At 44.0% G+C, this 23,318-nt stretch overlaps 1 protein-coding gene across 1 annotated transcript in view; it reads left to right on the forward strand.

Moving 5' to 3' along the window:
- The first annotated feature begins 1,021 nt into the window (after positions 1 to 1,021).
- The window catches only part of MCCC2 (methylcrotonyl-CoA carboxylase subunit 2), a 66,671-nt gene continuing 44,374 nt past the window's right edge, over positions 1,022 to 23,318 (forward strand). Inside the window, exons 1-6 of the mRNA XM_015140262.3 lie at positions 1,022 to 1,284; positions 7,086 to 7,152; positions 11,682 to 11,766; positions 14,748 to 14,849; positions 17,601 to 17,728; positions 19,135 to 19,247. Of these exons, the coding sequence (XP_014995748.2) occupies positions 1,156 to 1,284; positions 7,086 to 7,152; positions 11,682 to 11,766; positions 14,748 to 14,849; positions 17,601 to 17,728; positions 19,135 to 19,247 (624 nt within the window). The 5' untranslated portion in view covers positions 1,022 to 1,155. The remainder of the gene's footprint in view (positions 1,285 to 7,085; positions 7,153 to 11,681; positions 11,767 to 14,747; positions 14,850 to 17,600; positions 17,729 to 19,134; positions 19,248 to 23,318) is intronic.

The following is a 23,318-nucleotide window of genomic DNA, read 5'->3' on the forward strand; positions in this document are numbered from 1 at the left end:
AGTAAAAAGTAAAGAAAAATAACTACATAGCAAAAATAATCAGAAGAATTTTAAGGTCTCCAGCGAAAGGACAAGAGGCTTGTTGTGCTGTACACAAGCACGTGTTAGGTGCGAGTCACCCATGTTGTTGGTGTGTCACTGGTAAAGGGTTGTGACTGCCAAGTTGTTGTCCAGGTTCTTGGCGTTTTGAACAAAGAATTGGACAAAACACCCAGCAAAGCAAAGAAAGAACGAGGCAACGAAAGAACGAAAGCAGGGATTTTCTGAAAACGAAAGGACACTCCAGTGTGGGAGAGGACGCAGCAGAGCTCAAGGGCCCGGATACAGAATCTTCTTGGGTCCAAATACCTACTAGAAGTTTCCTATTGGCCATTTTATGCTCACCTCAAACCTGATTGGTTGCAAAAAGCAAGCAATCAGAGGCTAGGGTGAAGTTACAAAGTTATACTTCTATGCAAACGAAGACTGGACCCCCAGTCAGTCTGATTGGTTGTGGACAGCAACCATTCAGAGGCTGGAGTTAAGTTACAAAGTTGCAAAGGAAGACTCTACCAGTAGTAAGTCTGATTTGTCTGGGACAGCCAGTTTCCTGTCTGCCCTGCGGAAAAGGTGTGGGGTTTGCAAAGGGAGTAGCCTTTGGTCCTTTCGTTACTTAGGCATGGCAAATTAGGGTTTTCCTTTGAGTTTAGCTCTAGGAAGTCAGCGTGAGACAGCCTTAGGTTCCCTGCCTCCGGACCCTATTCTCCTGCCTCAGGTACAGTCACTATCGTGATATTATATATCCCTGTTTCAACACAACCCCAATCCAAGCCCAACCTCAGTTCTTTCAGCCCTGCACCGCTTCGGGGGACCCAGTTGGCTACATGAGGGTCGCTCCGCCCCGGAGACCCGCTTTCCTGAGCTGGGGACTAGACGCGACCTCGCGGGGCTGAAGTTCTGTCCCTTATTGGCTGGGTCAGGGGGCGTGGCACGGCCTGACCAATCGCGGGCGGCGCGCTTAGGCACGTGTGGGGGCAGGCCTGAGAATCAGAGAGGCCTTCTCTGGGGCTGCCAGTACGCGAACCCAGCCGCAGTCCCAGCCAGGCAAGCAGCAGTGGAAAGTGCCGGCTCCCGGCCAGCAAGGGCCGCTTTCTCGCTCTCTCGGTGCCCGCCGCCATGTGGGCTGCCCTGAGGTTAATCCTGCGGCCGTGTGCCCGCGCTTCTCCCGCCGGGCTGCGCGCCTATCACGGGGACTCGGTGGCCTCGCTGGGCACGCAGCCGGACGTGGGCTCTGCCCTCTACCAGGTAGGCTGAGCACCCCGGTGGCCTGGCCGCCGGTGCCAGGCTAGGAAGCAAGTGGAGGAGGGGCAGGTTTCAACAACTGCTGCTCTCTTGTCCGGAGCCACAGTCGATTCTGTGACGCGCGTGAAGTTTGAAGAAGAAAAGCCTAACAGATAAAAGAAAGTTTAGTTCACTTTTAGAGCTGGCCCTGTACTTTGTGTCTTTGAAATCAGTGGTTCTTTTTTTTTTTTTTTTTAATTTTTTTTTTTTTTTTGAGACAGAGTCTTGCTCTGTCGCCCAGGCTGGAGTGCAGTGGCGCGATCTCGGCTCACTGCAAGCTCCGCCTCCCGGGTTCACTCCATTCTCCTGCCTCAGCCTCCCGAGTAGCTGGGACTACAGGCACCCGCCACTGCGCCCGGCTAATTTTTTGTATTTTTAGTAGAGACGGGGTTTCACCATGGTCTCGATCTCCTGACCTTGTGATCCGCCCGCCTCGGCCTCCCAAAGTGCTGGGATTACAGGCGTGAGCCACTGCGCCCGGCCAAAAAAATCAGTGGTTCTTAAAGCCTGGTTTAGAATTGTCACCTGGGGAGCTCGTTGAATAGCTGCCTGAGCCCCACGCCCACTCTGGACCTTGTGGGTCTCAGGTGGAGTCGCGGTGTTTACGTTGTTAGTGAAGTCCTTAGGGGACTTTGGGCAGCCAGCTTTGGGAACCACTGGCCTAGAGCAGCCCAAGAGTGGCGCTGTGCTTACATACAGCCCTGAATTACACACAGCCCTGAATTAAAAAATTACAACTTTTAAATTTGAGTTTAAAAGTTGGTTATGATGGACGGGCCTGGTGGTTCACGCCTGTAATCACTTTGGGAGGCCCTGGCGGGTGGATTACCTGAGGTCAGGAGTTGGAGACCAGCCTGGCCAATGTGGTGAAACCCAGTCTTTACTAAAAATACAAAAACTAGCTGGGCGTGGTGGCGCGTGCCTGTAATCCCAGCTACTTGGGAGGCTGAGGCAGGCTGAGGCAGGAGAATTGCCTGAACTTGGGAGGCGGAGGTTGCAGTGAGCTGAGATTGTGCCATTGCACTCCAGCCTGGGCAACAGGAGAGAAACTCTGTCTCAAAAAAAAAAAAAGTTGGTTATGTTAATAGAAAATATCCCACAGTATATTTGAGTGACTTTTCTTGGAATTAGGAGGCATCCAATATAAGGCCAAAAAACTCAAAACTTGTGAAATATCAGAGCTGGAAAATTTCATTGTGTTCCCACGATTTCTAAGCCTATACAGATAACATCTAAATAGTGCAAACAACACACAATTATTTGTCAGGACAGAATGTTTAATTCAGAATCATTAAGTGGTTATTGTGGTCCAGGCACTATTTTAGATATTTGGTATAGATATGTGGGAATGGAACTAATAATTTTGTAGGGAATATGGACAAGAAAGCAGGTAACTGTGGTACAGTGTGAGAAGGGTTGTCTAAAGCTTGAGAAGGTGGTTACAGAAGGCTACAGATAGGAAGTAATAGGTGAGATGAATCTTGGATAAGAGCTGGCCAAGTTCAGGGTGCAGGATGGAAGGCAAGACTGTACAAACCAAGAGAGTTACGAGAACATAGGTACTGAGTTATGAAAGTGTATATCTGGTGTGAGGACTTGAATTCCATGTCTAGGGCATGGAATTCATTGAACAGTGTCTGGTGATGGGATTGATTGATTATGGGGCCAGATAGAGGAGGATCTTGCATGCAAAAGCCACATTTAGATTCCATTTTGCAGGTTGTCCATTAAAATATTTAAGTAGATAAGTGGCATGATCCTATGGATATGGTAGAATCATCAGTGTGGTGGCAATGTGGAGGATGGATTGATGTAGGGAAAAAACTAGACCTAGGTGACAGTGGAGAGTTGAGTCTTGAGATGAAGTAGTCAAAGTTAGAATTGTATGTAGGAGGGGGGCATAGATACCCGAGGAGCAAAGACTGTAGAGTTAATAACTGAGTGGAAGGGGAAAATGGATGACTTTGGAGTTTTCCAACTGAGCGGAATATTTAGGTAGGTGGAACTGCCATTAATAAAAAGAAGGCTTTGGTGATGGGTTTTGTATGACTCACGTTTTGCTAGGTTGCGCTTTGTAACAAACAATCAAAAAATCTCAGTAGCTCACAACAGCAAATATTAGTCTCTCACTTGTTTTTGTTTTGTTTCTTAATCTCTCACTGGTGTTGGTGGCCTTTGGTTAGTTAGTTGCTGCTGTGACTGTTCCACTGCAGGGTAGGTTCAGGTCTGCTCCACGTGTCTTCCCATTCCTGGACTGAGGCTGAAGAGCAGCCCTGAATTAAACATGCCCTTCTCATGGCCGAAGGCACAAGAGCAAGAGGCTGAACACAAATTGGATTTAAAGTTCTTGCTGGCATGTGATGAAATTCATGTGTGCTCATATTAGACAAAGCAAGTCCATGAGGGTGGGGGAGAATGGGATGAATGATCCAGTTTAGCTGTGTTTCCTGATTACAAATAACAGCAACTATAATAAGTAATAATAATGCAGAAATGTTATAGTGTTCCCATCATTTTTCTAAAGGCTTTATATGGTTTTACTCATGTATTTATCATAATGATCCTGTGTAGTAGGTACAATTGTTATTTCTGTTTTATAGGTGGGAAAACTGTGGTATTTAGCGTCCAAGTAATTTGTCTGAGATAACACAGAGCCTGAATTTGAAGCCAGGTGGTCTGGCTCATAACTCTTAAGTCCAGGGTCTTAACTGTTGCTCTATAATGCTTCTTACTCACCCAGCTCTACCTAAGTGGGTTCTATGGTTGAAAAGACGGGGTGGGGACTTGTCAGTGGCTCGGCTCCAATTCATTATGACTGTCAGGCACTAACCGCTGTGGTTGCTCAGCTTCACAAGAAAATTACTAGGTTGTAGAAACTGTTGTTTTGTAGGTGATTACACACACACACACACACACACACACACACCCACACACCCCCCAACCTGGGGCCCTGAGAGATCACAAGATTTGCCAAATGTCAGTATCAGTAAGTAGGGAAACTAAAAGTTGAACTTAGTTTTGCCACTAAACTACACTGCCTCTTGGTTAGTGAGCCTCATGCTAACGAGGCTAGGTTGGTTGACAAAGGATTGCCTGGGAGGTGAACTGTAGCCAGTACTGGCTCTTCTGTGATTTAAGTCTGATGGGCTGAGCCTGGCACAGATGTTGCCCAGTCTGTACAGGCAAATGTCAGCTTCAGTGGGTGACTGCTTTTCTTCTTTGACCCACTGGTTGTGTAAGAGTACGTTGTTTAATTTCCATATATTTGTGAATTTTCCAGTCATCCTTCTGCCATTGATTTCTAGTTTCATTCCATTGCAATTGAAAGGATACTTTGGGCCAGGCGCGATGGCTCATCCCTGTAATCCTAACGCTTTGGAAGGCCGAGGCTGGTGGATCGCTTGAGGTCAGGAGTTCTAGACCAGCCTGGCCAACATGGTGAAACCCTGTCTCCACTAAAAAATAAAAAAAAATTAGCTGGGTGTGGTGGCGCACGCCTGTAATCCCAGCTACTTGGGAGGGTGAGTCAGGAGAGTCGCTTGAACCCGGGAGGCGGAGGTTGCAGTGAGCCAAGACTGTGCTAGTGTACTCCAGCCTGGGTGACAGAGCCAGACTCCGTCTCAAAACAAAACAAAACAAAACAACAAACAAACAAAAAACCAACAAAAAAAAAAGGATACTTTGTGTGATTTCAATCTTTTAAAATTTATTAAAATTTATTTTGTGGCCTGACATGTAGTTCATCTTGGAGAATGTTCCGTGTGCACTTGAGAAAAGTTACTTTTTTCTGCTGTTGTAGGGTGACAATTTCTGTATATATGTGTTAGCTCCAACTGGTTCTTTCCCTAATACCGTGCTACTTCTTTGTTTTTTATTTTCTGGATTTTGCAGAGCAAGAGAATGTAGCAGAAATCATGACCCCCAGAGCTCTTGGAGCTGTAGAAAATAGGAAATAATGGAGATATACTGTAGACTGAATATTCATCTAAGTTTGAACAATTAGGAAGTTGCTTAGTGTTCTGTCAAATAGAAGGAACTAAATAACAAGAGATGCTAATACATGGGGGGCAAAATGTATTAGTGGGCCAAAGTCTGAATTTCAAAGATAATTAGTTAAGTATTGTTCGAAAGTAATATGCTGACCAAAGAAAATTTAAAAATACAGAAAGGTTAAAAGTTAGTCCCTCTACCTCTTTTCTACTTCTCACTGTCAATATTTCCTTATGTAGTACCTAGAAAATTTCTGAATACATACCAGCATAGAGTTTTTTTTTTTTTTTTTTTTTTTGAGATGGAGTTTTGCTCTTGTTGCCCAGGCTGGAGTGCGATGGCATGATCTTGGCTCACCGCAACCTCCGCCTCCCGGGTTCAAGTGATTCTCTTGCCTCAGCCTCCCGAGTAGCTGGGATTATAGGCATGCGCCACCACGCCCAGCTAATTTTGTATTTTTAGTAGAGATGGGTTTTCTCCATGTTGGTCAGGCTGGTCTCGAACTCCTGACCTTAGGTGATCTGCCTGCCTCGGCCTTCTAAAGTGTTGAGATTACAGGTGTGAGCCACCACGGCTGGCCGAGTTTGTTCTTTTTTAATAATTTATTTATTTATTTGAAAGAGTCTTACTCTGTCACCCAGGCTGGAGTACAATGGCACGATCCTAGTTCACTGTAGTTTCAAACCCCTGGGCTCAAGAGATTCTTCCACCTCAGTTGGCCAAGTCGCTAGGACACACCACCATGCCTAGATAATTTTTAAATTTTTATTATTTTTACTTTTATTCTTTTTGTAGAGATGGAAGTCTCCCTGTGTTACTCAGGCTGGTCTCGAACTCCTGGGCTTAAGTGATGCTCCTGCCTCTGCCTCCCAAAGCTCTGGGATTACAGGTGTGAGCCACCACACCCAGCCTATTCTTTTTAAAACACAAAATAGGATCCCTGGCCAGGTGCGGTGGCTCACACCTGTAATCCCAGCACTTTGGGAGGCCGAGGTGGGCGAATCACTTGAGGTCAGGAGTTCGAGATCAGCCTGGCCAACATAGTGAAACCCGGTCTCTATTAAAAATATAATAATTAGCTGGGCGTGGTGGCACACACCTGTAGTCCCAGCTACTTGGGAGGCTCAGGCAGGAGAATTGCTTGATCTCAGGAGGTGGTAGTTGCAGTGAGCCAAGATCGCACCATTGCACTCCAGCCTGGGCAACAGAGTGAGATTCTGCCCCCAAAAATAAAAATACAAAATTAAAAATAAAAATAGGATCCTTTGTTTCCCTCTGGGATTTGTTTTTACAACTGTACTTTGTCAGTAAGCAAGCATTGGTTGGAATCTCAGATAGTGACTGATGGGACAGGAAAAATAAGATGGTATTCTAAACTTCAAAAAGCTTATATTCCTTAAAATAGGAAAACAAATAGAGATCAATTTAAGTTCAGAAGATGTTTAAGGAAGAAAGATGTTAAACGGAGTAGGAGTGGCCAGAAGTAGAGTTGAAGATGAGATAAAACATGAATTAGGCTTACAGAGGGGTAAGATTTGGAGAGATGGACAAGTGGGGTGGTGAAGAAGACCTTGAACAAGACAGGCAGGGGTGAATCTTTTCCATAGGATCCAGTGGTCCAGTGTGGCTGCCATGGATAGGGGTGGCCCAGTGTGGCGGCCACACAGACTTGGCACAGACCACTGTGTTTTGTTTTGTTTTTTTTACCTTTATTTTGGTAAAAAGGAATTGCTTTCTAATATTTCTCTCCCCCATCTCCTCTATTTCTGTTTTAGGAGAACTACGAGCAGATGAAAGCACTAGTAAATCAGCTCCATGAACGAGTGGAGCATATAAAACTAGGTAAACACAGCATTTATTCCTCAGTTTATGCCTTTACTTAAGATGTCCTAAAATAGTTATTGGTTTTGGGAAAAACTACTGGAATTAAACTTTTGACTTTTTTTTTTTGAGATGGAGTCTTGCTCCGTTGCCCAGGCTGGAGTGCAGTGGTGCCATCTTAGCTTACTGCAACCTCGGCATCCTGGGTTCAAGCAATTCTTCTGCCTCGGCCTCCCAAGTAGTTGGGATTACAGGTGCCTGCCACCATGCCCGTCTAATTTTTGTGTTTTTAAAATAGAGACAAGGTTTCACCATGTTGGCCAGGCTGATTTGGAACTCCTGATGTCAAGTAATCCATCTGCCTTGGCCTCCCAAAGTGCTGCAATTAGACGTGAGCCACTGCTCCTGGCTGAGCTTTTGACTCTTAAGACTATGCATTTGTTGGTATGCAGGCATTTAATTTTATTTTTTGTATTACTTGGCCAGTTTCTCTTCATAGAATACTACCACTTTTGGGGGGGAATTAAAGATTTAAATTCATAAATTTTATGAATAAATAATTTATTTTTAATTTTTATTATTATTATTTTTTTTAAGAGATGAGTTCTTGCTCTGTTGCCAGGCTGGCCTCAAACCCCTGGCTCAAGCGATCCTCCCGTCTTGGCCTCCCAAAGTGCTGGGATTACAGGTGTGAGCCACCATACCTGGCCAGTGATTTCTTAGTAGGTGTTTAATATTTCTTCCCTAAGTGCTGAATCTCAGATGGAAAGAATTCTTCATATTTGATTGACTGTTTCAGATAACTTTTATCAACAAGTATATAATACTTAAAATAATATATAATACTTTAAATGTAAAATTGTACATTTAGAGTGGAGTAGTTTAAATACTAGATCTCAGGAGTATGAAAATAGTGAAAAAGACTGGATTTGGAAAGTATGGTCTAGAATTGCTTATTTACTTGTTTATTTAGAGACAGGGTCTCCTCAGTCTGTTGCTCCGGCTGGACTCGAAGTCGGGAGCACAAGTGATCTTCTTGCCTCAGCCTCCCGAGTAGCTGAGACTATACATGTGCCCCGTACCCAGCTACGGAATTCATACTTTTGAAGCCATTTTAGATTAAGGTGGTGTCTCCAGAAAAAGAATCCAGGCTCTTGCTGAAAAGAAAATGTGTTTTGTTAGGGGCAATAACTCAATCGTTATGTCCATTTTGAGAGTTTGATTTGGTGAACCCACTATCCCCCTTAGACATTAAGGTGGTGGGTTTTGGGGCCAGGCATGGTGGCTCATTCCTGTAATCCCAGCACTTTGGGAGGCCGAGGCAGGCGGATCACATGAGGTCAGGAGTTCGAGACCAGCCTGACCAACATGGTGAAACCCTGTCTCTACTAAAAATACAAAATTAGCCAGTGTGGTGGCACATGCTTGTAATCCTAGCTACTCAGGAGGCTGAGGCAGGAGAATTGTTTGAACCTGGGAGGCGGAGGTTGCAGTGAGCCAAGATGGTGCCATTGCACTCCAGCCTGGGTGACGGAGCAAAACTCCGTCTCAAAAAAAAAAAAAAAAAAAAAAAAAAAAAAAAAGATGGTGGGTTTGACTCAATGGAAGGGTGAGGAGTCCTGTGGCATTGGGTGCCTGCTGGGGATAGTGAGTGCTGAGGAACCTTGGTGAAGTCTGGTGGCCACAGGAGGGTAGAGGACTGAGCCGGACTCCCTGGGGAAGGAGGTAGGGAGAAGGGGGAAAGGACAAACTTGGCCTTCACAGTTTTGCCAAGAATTAAATGTCAGGTAGCTTAATTATGTGCTCTGTGAGCCTGCATCAAGAATAACCCTCTTTCTGGTTCTTCCTAATAAAACCAGAATTCACCAGCTGCTCCAAATTGTAAGGCCCCACTCTAGGCAGAATTGCTAAAGAATGATGTTGTCTTAAGTCTGTTTTTTTTTTTCTTTACTGAGATGGAGTCTTGCTCTGTTGCTCAGGCTGAAGTGTAGTGGCACGATCTCGGCTCACTACAACCTTGGCCTCCCGGGTTCAACTGATTCTCTTGCCTCAGCCTCCCAAGTAGCTGGGACTACAGGCATGCACCACCACACCTGGCTAATTTTTCATAGTTTTAGTAGAGATGGGGTTTCACCATGTTGTCCAGGCTGGTCTCAAACTCCTGACCTCAAGTGATCTGCCCACCTCAGCCTCCCAAAGTGCTGGGATTACACGTATGACCCACCGTGCCCAGTGTTAAGTCCTTTTTTTTTTTTTCAGTGTGTCTTATCACACCTCTCTGTCACCCCTACTCTCCTCTTCTCCCCTTCTCCGTCTCGCAGCTTAGTGGGCACTTTCGCTGATTCTCCAAAGACCTTCACCCAGATCTGGATTTCCTTGCAGTGCCTTAGGTCATTTTTCCTTTAATATGTATTTTGTTTTTCTTTCCAACTTTTATTTTAGGTTTGGGGATACGTTTGCAGGTTTGTTACATGAATAAATTGCACGTTGTGGGAGTTTTGTGTACAAATAATTTTGTCTACCAGTTAAACAGGATTATTGACATATAATTGACATACAGTAAACTGTTACTTAAAGTGTGCAATTTGATGAGTTTTGACATGTGTATACACCCATGAAACCATCTGGGCAATCAAAATAATGAACATATAATTCCCTAAAGCTTCCTTGGCCCTTTGTAACCTCTTCGTCCCTCCCTCCCCCTCCCCTCAACACACCTCAGCAGGGGGGACTCAGCCAGTAGTTGGAGAAAAGAGAAAAGCAATTTGACTTAACTCACACTATCTTGTACAGAAGTCTGTCTTTCCCTCCCAGAAGTATTTTCATTTTAAAAGAAGATTAGACATGTGATACAATTTTCTTGGCAACCTAAAGGCAGATTTAATCTTTTTTTTTTTTTTTTTTTTTTGAGACGGAGTCTCGTTCTGTCGCCCAGGCTGGAGTGCAGTGGCCGGATCTCAGCTCACTGCAAGCTCCGCCTCCCGGGTTTACGCCATTCTCCTGCCTCAGCCTCCCGAGTAGCTGGGACTACAGGCGCCCGCCACCTCGCCCAGCTATTTTTTTGTATTTTTTAGTAGAGACGGGGTTTCACCATGTTAGCCAGGATGGTCTCGATCTCCTGACCTTGCGATCCGCCCGTCTCGGCCTCCCAAAGTGCTGGGATTACAGGCTTGAGCCACCGCGCCCGGCCGGCAGATTTAATCTTAAAAATATGCTATGTATCTCTTCAGGGAAGAAAAAATTCCTTTCGGGTATAGCAGAGTCCAGGTTTGAAAAATAAGGTCATAGCCGGGTGTGGTGGCCCACACTTGTAATCCCAGCACTTTGGGAGGCTGAGGCGGAAAGGCTGCTTGAGTCTGATCTTGAGGTTACAGTGAGCTGTGACCACGCCACTGCACTCCAGCCTCGATGACCAAGCTAGACCCTGTGTCAAAACAAAGAAAGGCTGCGTGCAGTGGCTCATGCCTGTAATCCCAGCACTTTGGGAGGTCAAGGCAGGAGAATTGCATGAAGCCAGGTGTTTGAAACCAGCCTGGGCAACATAGTGAGACCTCATCACAGAAATTTATCTGGGACCACGTGCCTATAGTGCTAGCTGCTGGGAAGCCTGAGGTGAGAGGATCACTTGAGTTTAGGAGTTCAAAGCTGTGGTGAGCCATGATGGCACCACAGCACTCCAGCCTGGATGACAGAGTAAATTTTGTCTCAAAAAAAAAAAAAAAATCCTACATGGAAGATTGTTTGAAATTATTTTCTTGCCTAAATAAAGAAATAACTTTCTGAAATAGCTGAACATTTCATTAGACAAAGACTATATTAAGATGAAATTCTTGGGCACCAATAAAAATAAACTAATTTTTCATTATTAAAGGTACAATTTGATACTTTTGTTCTTGCTCCATTACCTTGGTTTGCCGAGAGTGGGTTATAGATATTCCCAAGAATACCCCTGTGGGCTCTTCAGTTATAATTTTTTTTGTCTGTCATGATGTGAGCAATGTTGAGAAGCACTGAAGACAATCTCTGAGTCAAGTAAGGGACTTTTAAATTGCTAAAGTGTTCAATTCGCCCAGTTGCAAGCCTACAAAGTTACAGATCACTAATGTCTTCTTTAGGTAAATTTACTGCACTTATCATGGAAGTAATCTCTAAAATTATATTTTTACCTGGTACAAATGAAGATAGGAATTTTCCAGATCTATCATAGCATGTATGTAATAAATGTGGCGGAGATGAGGCAATATTTGCAATATGTGAGCTGCGGAGAAAATACTCTGTAATTTGAATAACTACTAGTGAATGCAGAACATAGACTCTAGTATATACTCTACAATCAGGGATAGATTGATTTTTTTTTAATACCAGTTTTTATAATTACTTCAGAAAACTGGCAACTTGTGAGTTGAGTGAGTGATTAGCCTTTTCTCAGAGGATATGTTGAACTTTTAAAAAGTGCTATATTTTGGATTAAGTATTACGTTTCTCTGGCATTAAGTTGAGACCTTTTTATCGTGTCAATCTAATCTAATCTAATCGTGTTTTTATCATAGGTGGTGGTGAGAAAGCCCGAGCACTTCACATATCAAGAGGAAAACTATTGCCCAGAGAAAGAATTGACAATCTCATAGACCCAGGGTGTGTACACAGCCAAGTACTGACTCAGAGTGTTCTCTGTTCCATGGTACTTTATTAGACAGTCTTGTAAATCAGTTATTTTGAATTCTAGTTCTTATCGTAAGATTCAGGAACATGTGTCTATTGAGAGCCTACTATGTGTCAAGCACTACGTGTTGATGTATTTATTGAGAGCCTACTATGTGTCAGGTACTAGTGATATATCAGTGACCAAAACAGATGCAGATCTTTGCCCTACTGGAGTTTACATCATAGCAAAGGGAGACAGAAAACAACAGTAAAGATTGTAACTTCTGTAGTGTGTTAGTAAGTGATAAATATCATGAGAAAAAGAAAAGGTAGCCCAGAGTAAAGGAGAGGAAGATATGGGGCAAGTTGCAGTTTTAAGGGGTGGTGCCAAGGTAGGCCTCATTGAGAAGGTGATGTCTGAGTGAAGATTTGAAGGAGGAGAGAGAGAGAGAGAGAGAGCCTTGTAACTCTCTGGGGAAAGAGTGTTTCAGGCAGAGGGAACGGCCAGTGCAAAGGCCCTGAGGTGGGAGTGTGCCAGATAGTGCTGGTATGCTCAAGGGGCAGCCAGAAGGCTGGGGTGGTTGTGGTGGAGAGGGGGAGGGGAGAGGAGTAGGAGATGGGTCAGATCTTGTATGGCCTTGTGGGTTATCGTAAAGGTTTTGGTTTTCACCATGGGAGAAATGGGGAGCTATTGTGGGGTTTTGAACAGGAGATGATTATGATCTGACATAGCTTAAAAGAGTGATTCTGGCTGCTGTGTTGTGAGTAGACGCAGCAGCAAGGGTGGAAGCCCTGTGACCAGTTAGAGGACGATTGCAGGGATTTGAGGGAGACGTGATAGGGACTCGGCCTAGGGTGGTGGTAGTGGTGGTGGTAGGAGTGCAGGGTTCTGGTTGTATTGTGAAGACAGAGCCAACCCAACAGGATTTCCTGAAGGATTGGATATGGGGTACAAGGGGGAGAGAGGGGTAAGTGAAAACTCCCAAAGTGTTTTTTCTCCTGACGTGCACACACATCCAACCTGGAGACAGCACTGTTAACACCTAGTCTATTACCCTTCCAGGCCATTTGTATGCATATATATACCAGACACCTACATTTTTAAAAAACAAAAATGAAATCATGCTAAATTTGCTGTTTTGTAACCAACTCTCTTTTTTCCCTCCTAATGTATCTTGACCATGTAAGTAAGTGAGAGGCAGACTGGTGGTTAAGAGCCTGGCCCCTGGAGCAAGATTGCTTATGAAGCTCCCGGCTCTGCTACTTACTTACTGTGTAACCTTAGACAAGTGGCTTGATCTCTGTGTGTTTCAGTTTCCTCATCAGTAAACCAGGGTCACAATAGGATCCATCTCAGAAGGTGGTTCTAAGGAGGACATGAGTGAGTGTGTTTTTTTTGTTTTTTTTTTTTGTTTTTTTGAGACGGAGTCTCACTCTGTCGCCAGGCTGGAGGGCAGTGTCGCGATCTTGGTTCACTGCAACCTCCACCTCCTGGGTTCAAGCAATTCTTCTGCCTCAGCCTCCCAAGTAGCTGGATTACAGGTGCGCACCACCATGCCCAGCTAATTTTTGTATTTTTAGTAGAGACGGGGTTTCACCACGTTGACCAGGATGGTCTCAATCTCTTGACCTCGTGATCTGCCCACCTCGGCCTCCCAAAGTGCTGGGATTACAGGCATGAGCCACCACGCCATGCTGTAAGTGAGTGTTTCTAAAGCTCTTAGAAGAGAGCCTGGCACTTAGAAAGGATTTTTATTTTTATTAATTAATTAATTAATTAATTTTTTGAGATGGAGCCTTGCTCTGTTGCCCAGGCTGGAGTGCAGTGGCGCCATCTTGGCTCACTGAAACCTCTGCCTTCTGGATTCTGGTGATTCTCCTGCCTCAGCCTCCTGAGTAGCTGGGATTATAGGCAGGTGCCAACATGCCTGGCTAATTTATTTTATTTTATTTTTATTTTTATTTTTAGTAGAGACGGGGTTTCACCATGTTATCCAGGCTGGTCTCAAACTCCTGACCTCAGGTGATCCACCTGTCTCGGCCTCCCAAAGTGCTGAGATTACAGGCATGAGCCACCGTGCCTGGCCGTTTATTTGTTTTTTGAGACAGGGTCTCATTCCGTTGCCCAGGCTGGAGTGCAGTAGCACAGTCACAGCTCACTGCAGCCTTGACCTCCTGGGCTCAAGTGATTCTTCCACCTCAGCCTTCCAAGTAGTTGGGACCACAGGCGTGTGCCATCCTGCCCAGCTATGTTAAAAAAATTTTTTTTTAAAGATGGGATTTCCCCATGTTGCTCAGGCTGGTCTCGAACTCCTGGGCTCAAGCAGTGCACCCACATGAGCCCCATAAACTGTTGGGATTACAGGCGTGACCCACCCCACCTACCTCCAAAAGTTTTTAAGAGATGGGGTCTCAGCTGGGCACGGTGGGTCACGCCTGTAATCCCAGCACTTTGTGAGGCTGAGGTGGGCAGATCACTTTCAGGTAAGGAGTTTGAGACCAGCCTGGCCAACATGGTGAAACCCCGTCTCTACTAAAAATACAAAAAATTAGCTGGTCGTGGTGGCGCATGCCTGTAATCCCAGCTACTCGGGAGGCTGAGGCCGGAGAATCGCTTGAACCCAGGAGGTGGAGGTTGCAGTTAGCTGAGATCGCGCCACTGCACTCCAGCCTGGGTGACAGGGTGAGACTCCATCTCAAAAAAAAAAGAGACGGGGTCTCACTATGTTGTCCTGGCTGGCCTCCAACTCCTGGCCTCAAACAATGCTCTTCTGTCAGCCTTCTGAGTAACTGGGATTACAGACCTGAGCCACCACAACCATTTTAGATTTTTAAAAATAGATTTTATGTACAACATGTGTATTTGAAACATTGTCCCATTGAGGAAAAATCTTTTCCTTTTCCGTGTGTAACTGTTTAAATGTGTAGTTTTTAATGACATTAATTCAAACAGCATCCTTTCTTCCCTTTAGGTCTCCATTTCTGGAATTATCCCAGTTTGCAGGTTACCAGTTGTATGACAATGAGGAGGTGCCTGGAGGTGGCATTATTACAGGCATTGGAAGAGTATCAGGGTGAGTATTCTACCTGTGCTTCATAATGTAGGTTAAGAAGAAGACTTTGATGAGGCACAGGTATCCAGCACTCACTTTGCATATTAGCATGCGATTTATATGCTATTTATATTATGTAGGACTGGCTGGGCATGGTGGCTTATGCCTGTAATCCCAGCAGTTTGGGAGGCCGAGGTGGGTGGATTACCTGAGGTCAGGAGTTTGAGATCAGGCTGGCCAACATGGTGAAACCCTGTCTGTACTAAAAATAAAAAAATAAGCCAGCATAGTGGCACACACCTGTAGTCCCAGCTACTCGGGAGGCTGAGGCAGGAGAATCGCTTGAACCTGGGAGGTGGAGGTTGCAGTGAGCTGAGATCAAGCCACTGCACTCCAGCCTGGTGACAGAGCAAGACTCTGTCTCAAAAAAAAAAAATAAAAAAGATTTCTTTCCATGGAGACAAGGTCATGGAAGGAGACCAGTCTTTATCTTTTCACTAGAGATGCTCTAGTATTAGATATTATGGCTGAAAAAAATTCAGTCATTTAATAGGTATAAAGTAGCACTTAATTATAGATTCTTTCTTTTTTCCTTTTTTGTTTTTTTTAGAGACGGTGTCTTGCTCTGTTGCCTAGGCTGATCTTGAACTTCTGGGCTCAAACGATGTTGAGAATAGGCTAGCATATCATTATAATTTTTTTTTTTTTTTGAGTTGGGGTCTTACTCTGTTGCCCAGGCTGGAATGCAGTGGCATGATCATAGCTTACTGTAGCCTCAAACTCCTGGCATCAAGTGATCTTCCTGCCTCGGCCTCCCAAAGTGCTGTGATTATAAGCATGAGCCACTGCCCTGGCCTTCATTATAGTTCAAATTGACCTTTTTTACATAAAAATTGTTGTTGAATGGTTTATATCATCACTACTCTTTCTCTTACAAATGACAGATGAACCGGGTTTGCTCAAATTAAGCAAAAAAGAGAATATATTGGTTCTCTTATCTGGTAGAGTCTGGGCATGGCTGGATCTGGGAGCTCAAATGGTCTTAGGTATTATTAGGTCCCAGGCTGTTTTCTGCTCCTGGCCCTGACTTGCTGTGTGTCAGCTTTGTTGCTAGGCAGCCCCCAAAATCCAGAGGCAGCGATGGTCATAGGCAGTTCCTGGTTTATATTCTATAAGTTTAGCAGCTGCAGTGGAAGGCAAGATCCGCTTAGGCTTAGACCCTGTCCCGTTGCCGAACCTCAGTAGGAACTCTGGGTAGAAAGACCTGGTCCCTGTGCCCCCCTTTAAGGTGGGCTCTGGGGTCAGTCCTACTTGACTCACCTGGATTAAAGATAAGAGGCAGTTTCTGAAAGAAAGTTTAGTTTTGTTGCCAAAATAATAGATGCTGGGTAGGCAAAACCAATAGATATGCAATCTAGTATTTTTGTGGGCCAATTTGATTTCTCATTCTGTAATAGGTCTGTGACCTTTAATAGACAAGCAGATACGGCTGTGTCCCTTGTCCATGGTCACATATCTAGCAAGTTGGCGGAGCCAGGATTTCAGTCTCACTTTGTCTGACTTCACAGCCTGGCCTCTTTCCAGTACCAGAGCTTCTTAAACTTTCTAGCGTAGCACCCCCAGTGGTAGGAAGTGTGAGCACACACGCTGGAGTGTGAGGTTATGGCCCAGCAACCTATGAGAAGCCTGCATTTCCTTTGAGGTCTAGTTCGTTTAATGTTAAATCATTAAAAGTTTGCATTCTACTCTATGAAATGTTCATTGCAGTGCAGAAAAAGGTTTTATATGACCTAGGGAATAAAATTGACGCTCAAAGAAGAGTCCTGTTTGTCTTGTGGTGAGCCCTGCTGGCCACATATCCTAGTATGAGAAGCCCAACACTACCCTGTGCTGGGTGTTCAGTTGCCATTCTCTATCTTCAGCAGGGATTTAATGACTCACTCTTTAGAGTTGTAGGCAGTATAAAGTGAGGTAACACAAACATGATAAAGAAAATTGAATTTTGTAAAGAGCACACTGTTGTCATCTCAGATTTCAAGGGTACCTCTGACCTTAAGGTTTCCTGCCGGTGCTGTGCAGTTTCCCCAACCAGCCATTGTTGTCGGCCGCCCTGCTCTTTGTGACTCATACCCAGTAGACTGGCTATGGTGAGAAAGGGCACTGTTGATGACTCAGTACACCCTTCACGTGTTTTCAGTATATTATTTTAAAGTTTGCATTCATTCTGACTTCACGCAAGATAAACGTTATATTTTAGACTACTTTTAGTTTTATAGAAAACCATGGGGCTGTAATGTTGAAGAACAAAAATACAAAAAATAAATCTTACTACTATAGGTCAGTTTTCATTTGTGCAAAATACCCTCCTAAAAGGAGACTTTGAAGGCTTATTATGAGGAAATTCTTTTCCCTTGAGACTTGGATTTTTTTTTTTCATTGTTATCATCTTGTTAGGACCCTTTCATTCAAAGAACCATTATGACACATGGCTTAGGTTGTTAGTTTTTCATTACTAATCTAGGACCGATGACTCTTCAAAAACCAAGTATGAGTTTATAAACTTGTTAAAAGTATTCATTTTGTATTATATAAATGAATATGTGAACTGTGATTAAAGCTTGCATTTATGTCCTAAGACTGTTGCCTGCTAATGGATGTTAATAGTAATGTGTACTGGAAGTTGAAGGTCGTATTGGGGTGTCTTGTAATGAATGTAATTAGTTTTGAAGAAATCTCTTAAATTCTCTCTCCAATGAAATTTCTGCCTTTTAGAGTAGAATGCATGATTATTGCCAATGATGCCACTGTCAAAGGAGGTACCTACTACCCAGTGACTGTGAAAAAACAATTACGGGCACAAGAAATTGCCATGCAAAACAGGCTCCCCTGCATCTACTTAGGCAAGTCACAAGAGTGGTGAAATACACTGTTATTAGCTGGTAAAATGCAAGATACTTGGGAAGGCTGTATGTATTACATTTGGGATGGGCATTTTAAAAATGTGTTGATTTCTCCCATAATTAAAAGGAAACACAAGTTCTTTGCTGAAAACTCTGGGGGAAAGGAACCAGGAACTGCTCATAGTGCTAGTGCATAATAGACATTTTGATGCATGCCAGTTTTTTTCTCTACACGTTGTGTGGTTTTTTTAAAAATTTTTGTTCTCTAGATTCTGTTTTTCTTTTAACCTTATGGATTCAAACTGTGAAAAAAAATAGTCAATGTTTATAGATCTCTTGAGTGCCAGGTACTGTGTTAGATGTTCAAGTATTATATAATTTGAGCAGATGTAATTTAAAGTAAATTTAATTTCCAATGAAAGTAAACTTATATTTGAAATTATAATACATTTAAATCAAAGAACCTGAAAGCAAAGCAGTTTAAAAGGGGCCTTTCCTGGATATTGGGTTAGTCTGGTAAAATTCCAACATATGTTGGTCATTTATGCAGGTATTTGAACGGGTACTGATGTAGAGGTATTTTTTTGTTTTTGTTTTTTCTGTGAAATTGAATTTACCTGGTTAACCCACAATACGAACTGCTCTGCACATAGAGTAAATAGCAAATGAGGCCCAGCTGCTTGCAGGTGCTGTGCCAGTCATCATAGGGGATACAGTGAGGAGGATTTTGTTGTCTCTGTCTTCAGCGAGCTCATAATGAATTGGACACAGCATATAATGTGCAACCAACAAAAGACTTAATGGTTGCAGATTCTGAACAAAGTGCTTTCTATACATTTTTCAAGTCGTCCTAATATATGATATGGCTCCTTTTGTTATCTTCATTTCATGGGTAAGGAAACCGAGGCATAGGATGGCTAGGAGACACACCTGGAATCACACAGCTATGAATTAATGAGCTCTGCTTTGAACGCAGCTGACATATGTACCCACCACTCCAATCTGCAATAAAAACAGTATCAGAAGGCGATATGTATAATTTGTTATATGAATTCTGTAGATGGTTTTTGTATTAGTTTAGAAGAAGGAAAGAGACTTTTCCACCTTAACTCTTCAAGAATTTATGATGTTCCTGGGGCTTTAGCTGGTCCTCAAAGGAGAGAATGTTCTAAATATTTCAAGGAGAATTTTGCACAGAGGTAGGAAAGCCTAATGGGTTTGGGGCAATGAATCCTTTTGGGTGTATTGGGGGTTTGGAGAACGAGGCTGTATAATAGTTTAGAAAGACAGGGCAAGTTTTTTGTGAATGTGACTAAGAACTAATGCTGTCAGTGATACAAGTTTCCCTCTGTGTAGCACATTTTGTTCATAGAGATACTTATTTTTCTCATTTTCCTTGTCTTCAGCTGATTCGGGAGGAGCATACTTACCTCGACAAGCTGATGTGTTTGCAGATCGAGACCACTTTGGCCGTTTGTTCTATAATCAGGCAATTATGTCTTCTAAAAATATTGCACAGGTAATTTTTCATGAATGAAGTGTACAGTGGTGCTTTTTACTCCAAATGTCTTTACTAATTAGGTACTCTGTGGTGGCTTGAAAGTAAAACAGAATTTAAAACAAAATCTAATCTTTTTCCACAGAGAGTATCTTAAGGTTGTCTCCAACTAGAGCCTTTTATTAACTATAGGAATATTCCTATGTTGTAATACGATTATTAAAACAGGTTTTAGGCCAGGTGCGGTGGCTCACTCCTGTAATCCCAGCACTTTGGGAGGCCGAGGTGGGCGGATCACGAGGTCAGGAGATCGAGACTATCCTGGCTAACATGGTGAAACCCCATCTCTACTAAAAGCACAAAAAATTAGCTGGGCATGGTGGCACGTGCCTGTAGTCCCAGCTACTTGGGAGACTGAGGCAGGAGAATTGCTTGAACCTGGGAGGCGGAGGTTGCAGTGAGCTGAAATTGTGCCACTGCACTCCAGCCTGGTGACGAAACGAGACTCCATCTCAAACAAACAAACAAACAAACAAAAAACAGGTTTTTAAAAGGAAAACAGGGTTTAAAAAGAAAGGGCTCCAGTAATTCCTTTTCTAGGGCTATACCCTAGGGAAACTCTAATATATGCATGAAGAAATACTTAGAAGAGTTCATGCCCGGGCACCGTGGCTTGTGCCTGCAATCCCAGCACTTTGGGAGGCTGAAGTGAGAGGATCACTTGAGCCCAGGAGTGAGAGACCAGCCTGGGCAACATAGGGAGACACCGTCTCTACAAAAAATAAAAAATTAGCCGAGTGTGGTGTGGCACATGCCTGTGGTTCCAGCTTTCAGGACGCTGAGGTAGGAGGATCACTTGAGCCTGGGAGTTTGGGGCTACAGCGAGCTGTGGTTGCACCACTGCACTCCAGCCTGGGCAACAGAATGAGACCCTGTCTCAAAAAAAAAAGAAAAGAAAAGAAAAGAAAAATTCATTGTAACATTGTTTGTTAGAGCAAAAGTTAGAGAATAGCCTAATTGTCCATTAATGGGAGATTAATAATACAGTTTTATCTGTTAAAAGGAATGAACTAAAATTGCATCTGTCAACATAAGTCTCAAAAAGTAGATTGAGTAAAAAAATACTAGAATCAATGTACAGCTAATTACTATGTATGTAAAGGTTAAATACATCAAATCCTACTGTATATTATTTGTGTACAAATATGCACGTGGGAGTGATACACTCAGCTTTAGAACAGTGGTTGCCTCTGAGGTGGGAAGGAGGAGACAGGGATGAGGTAGGAGATAGACAGGCACTTCAGCTATATCTCAAACACTGTATTCCTTTTTTTTTTTTTTTTTTTTTTTTTTGAGACAGAGTCTCGCTCTGTCGCCCAGGCTGGAGTACAGTGGCGCGATCTCGGCTCACTGCAAGCTCTGCCTCCCGGGTTCACGCCATTCTCCTGCCTTAGCCTCCTGAATAGCTGGGACCACAGGCACCCACCACCACGCCCAGCTAATTTTTTGTATTTTTAGTAGAGATGGGGTTTCACCGTGTTAGCCAGGATGGTCTCGATCTCCTGACCTTGTGATCTGCCCGCCTCGGCCTCCCAAAGTGCTGGGATTACAGGCGTGAGCCACTGCACCTGGCCTGCCTTCCCATATTTTTATGAACTGTATTTTTAAGTTTCCATAGTATCTTTATCTTTCTCTTACTCTAATTAATTTTCTTGGGCAAGCTATGGTGGTTCACACCTCTAATCCTAGCACTTCGGGAGGCTCAGATGGGGGATTGCTTGAGGCCAGGAGTTTAAGACCTAACGTGGCCAGCATAGTGAGACCCCATCTCTCTGTTTTTTTATTTTTTTTGAGATGTAATTCTGCTCTGTCCCCCAGGCTGGAGTGCAGTGGTGTGCAATATTGGCTCACTGCAACCTCTGCCTCCCAGGCTCACGGGATTCTCCTGCCTCAGCCTCCCGAGTAGCTAGGACTATAGGCACATGCCATCATGCTCAGCTAGTTTTTGTATTTTTAGTAGAGACGGGGTTTTACTATGTTGCCCAGGCTGGTCTCGAACTCCTGAGGTCAAGTAATCTGCCCTCATCAGTCTCCCAAAGTGCTGGGATTACAGGCATGAGCCACCATGCCCAGCCCAGTCCCCATCTTTTAAAAATGAAAAAACAATTTTTTTTATCTGCTTATTTTTCTTCTGACACCCCAAAATTATGTTGGTACCTTTTCTTTAAAGGAAACAAAAAGCACCAAAATGATGCCAAAAGATAAAGACCTTTTCTAGCTTCTGCTGTTTTTGAAGCTTTTCTCCCACCCTAGGTGGCTACTTTCCCGCCCTCCCCACCCCCTTTGAGATGGAGTCTCACTCTGTCATCCAGGATGGAGTGCAGTGGCACAATCTCGGCCCACTGCAACCTCCACCTCCTGGGTTCAAGCAATTCCCCTGCCTCAGCCTCCCCAGTAGCAGGGACTACAGGCATGCACCACCACGCCCAACTAACTTTTTTGTATTTTTAGTAGAGAAGAAGTTTCACTGTGTTGGCCAGGCTGGCCTTGAACTCCTGACCTAAGGTGATCCACCCGCATTGACCTCCCAGAGTGCTAGATTATAGGTGTGAGCTACCACACCCAGCCAACGTTCTTAAGGATTGGCATGGTGTCTTCATTTCTGACTGCTCACTCCTTCAAACCTCCGTGCCCTATGAGAGTTTCACCAGCCGAGACCAGATTGCCACTCTGCACAGCCTCTTGGTATCATCATTTTTTTCCTTTTTCCTGAAATTCTCCTTATGCTTCATGCCACTGGTGTGCCCTTATTTATTTATTTAATGATTTAGCCAGATCTCATTACCTGTCATCTCCCTGATCTTTCTCTAGTCTTGACCCCCCTCTACATCTCCACTTCTGAACCTCAGGGGTTCTGCTTTCTCAGTCAATTTCCTGCTGGTACCTTAGTGTGAAATAACAAGAAATATAAACATTGATCTCTGTCCCCAGTTCCAGGAACAGAGCTCCTAAAATCCTCATACGTTTCTGAGCAGTAGGGTTACTAGGAGGCTCTTTTGTTCCAATATTTGGTGTCTGCCCCAGTTCCTCAGACAGAATTCCTCATACCTTGTAGATAGGGGTACTAGAAGAATCTTTTGTTCTATGATTTGGTCTTTGACCCTCATTCTTGTCACAGAGCTCCAAAATCCCTTGGAATTTCCTGGGTGATAGGAGCCTCTTTTGTTCTAATGAGGTGACTCTTAGTGGGCTCCTGGATGGTGCTGGTCACCAGAAAGACCAAGCCATGACCATAAACTTGGAGCTTTCAGTCCCAGCCCTGTCCTCCAGGGAGGGAGAGGGGCTGGGGATTGAGTTAAAAATGGACTATGCCTCTGTGATGAAGCCTCCATAAAAATCACTAAACTATGGTGTTCAGAGAGCATCTGGGCTGGCAAACTCATCCAAGTGCCAGGAAGATGGTGCATTCCCGCTCTGTGGGGACAGAAGCTCCAGCACTCAGGACTTTTGCAGACTCACCCTATGTATCTCCTCATCTGGCCATTCATATGTATCCTTTATGGTGTCCTTCTTAACCAGTAAACGTAAGTAAAGTGCTTGCCTGAGTTCTGTGGGCCACTCTCGTAAATTAATCAAACCCAAGGATGGGTAGTGGCAGCCCCGATTTACAGTCAATCAGAAATATAGGTGACAGCCTGCTCCTTGTGGATTGGCATCTGAAGTGAGGGCCATCTTGTAGGACTGAGCCCTCAGTCTGTGGGATCTGAGGCTGTCTCTAGGTAGACAGTGTAAGAACTGAATTGGATTAGAGGACAGCTGGTGTCTGCTAGAGAACTGCTTGGTGTGTGGAGAAATACCCCCACATATCTGGTGTTAGAGGTATTGAGTGACTGTGTCAGACAGTAGGAAAATCACTTTTTCCTCGTCTTTTTAGACTTAGGTTCAAACTAGACACTGAACACATTAACTTCCGCTGCTCATTTGTTCCTTCACCTGAGTTCCCATCTGCTGCTAGCACTCCCTTGCTCTCTCCCTAGGACTTGATGTCATCCTTGGCTCTTTTCTCTTCATTTTCCCTTACTTAGTCCTTTT

The sequence above is a fragment of the Macaca mulatta genome, chromosome 6 (genome assembly GCF_049350105.2).
Source record: "Macaca mulatta isolate MMU2019108-1 chromosome 6, T2T-MMU8v2.0, whole genome shotgun sequence".
In the NCBI taxonomy this organism is placed as follows: Eukaryota; Metazoa; Chordata; class Mammalia; order Primates; family Cercopithecidae; genus Macaca; species Macaca mulatta.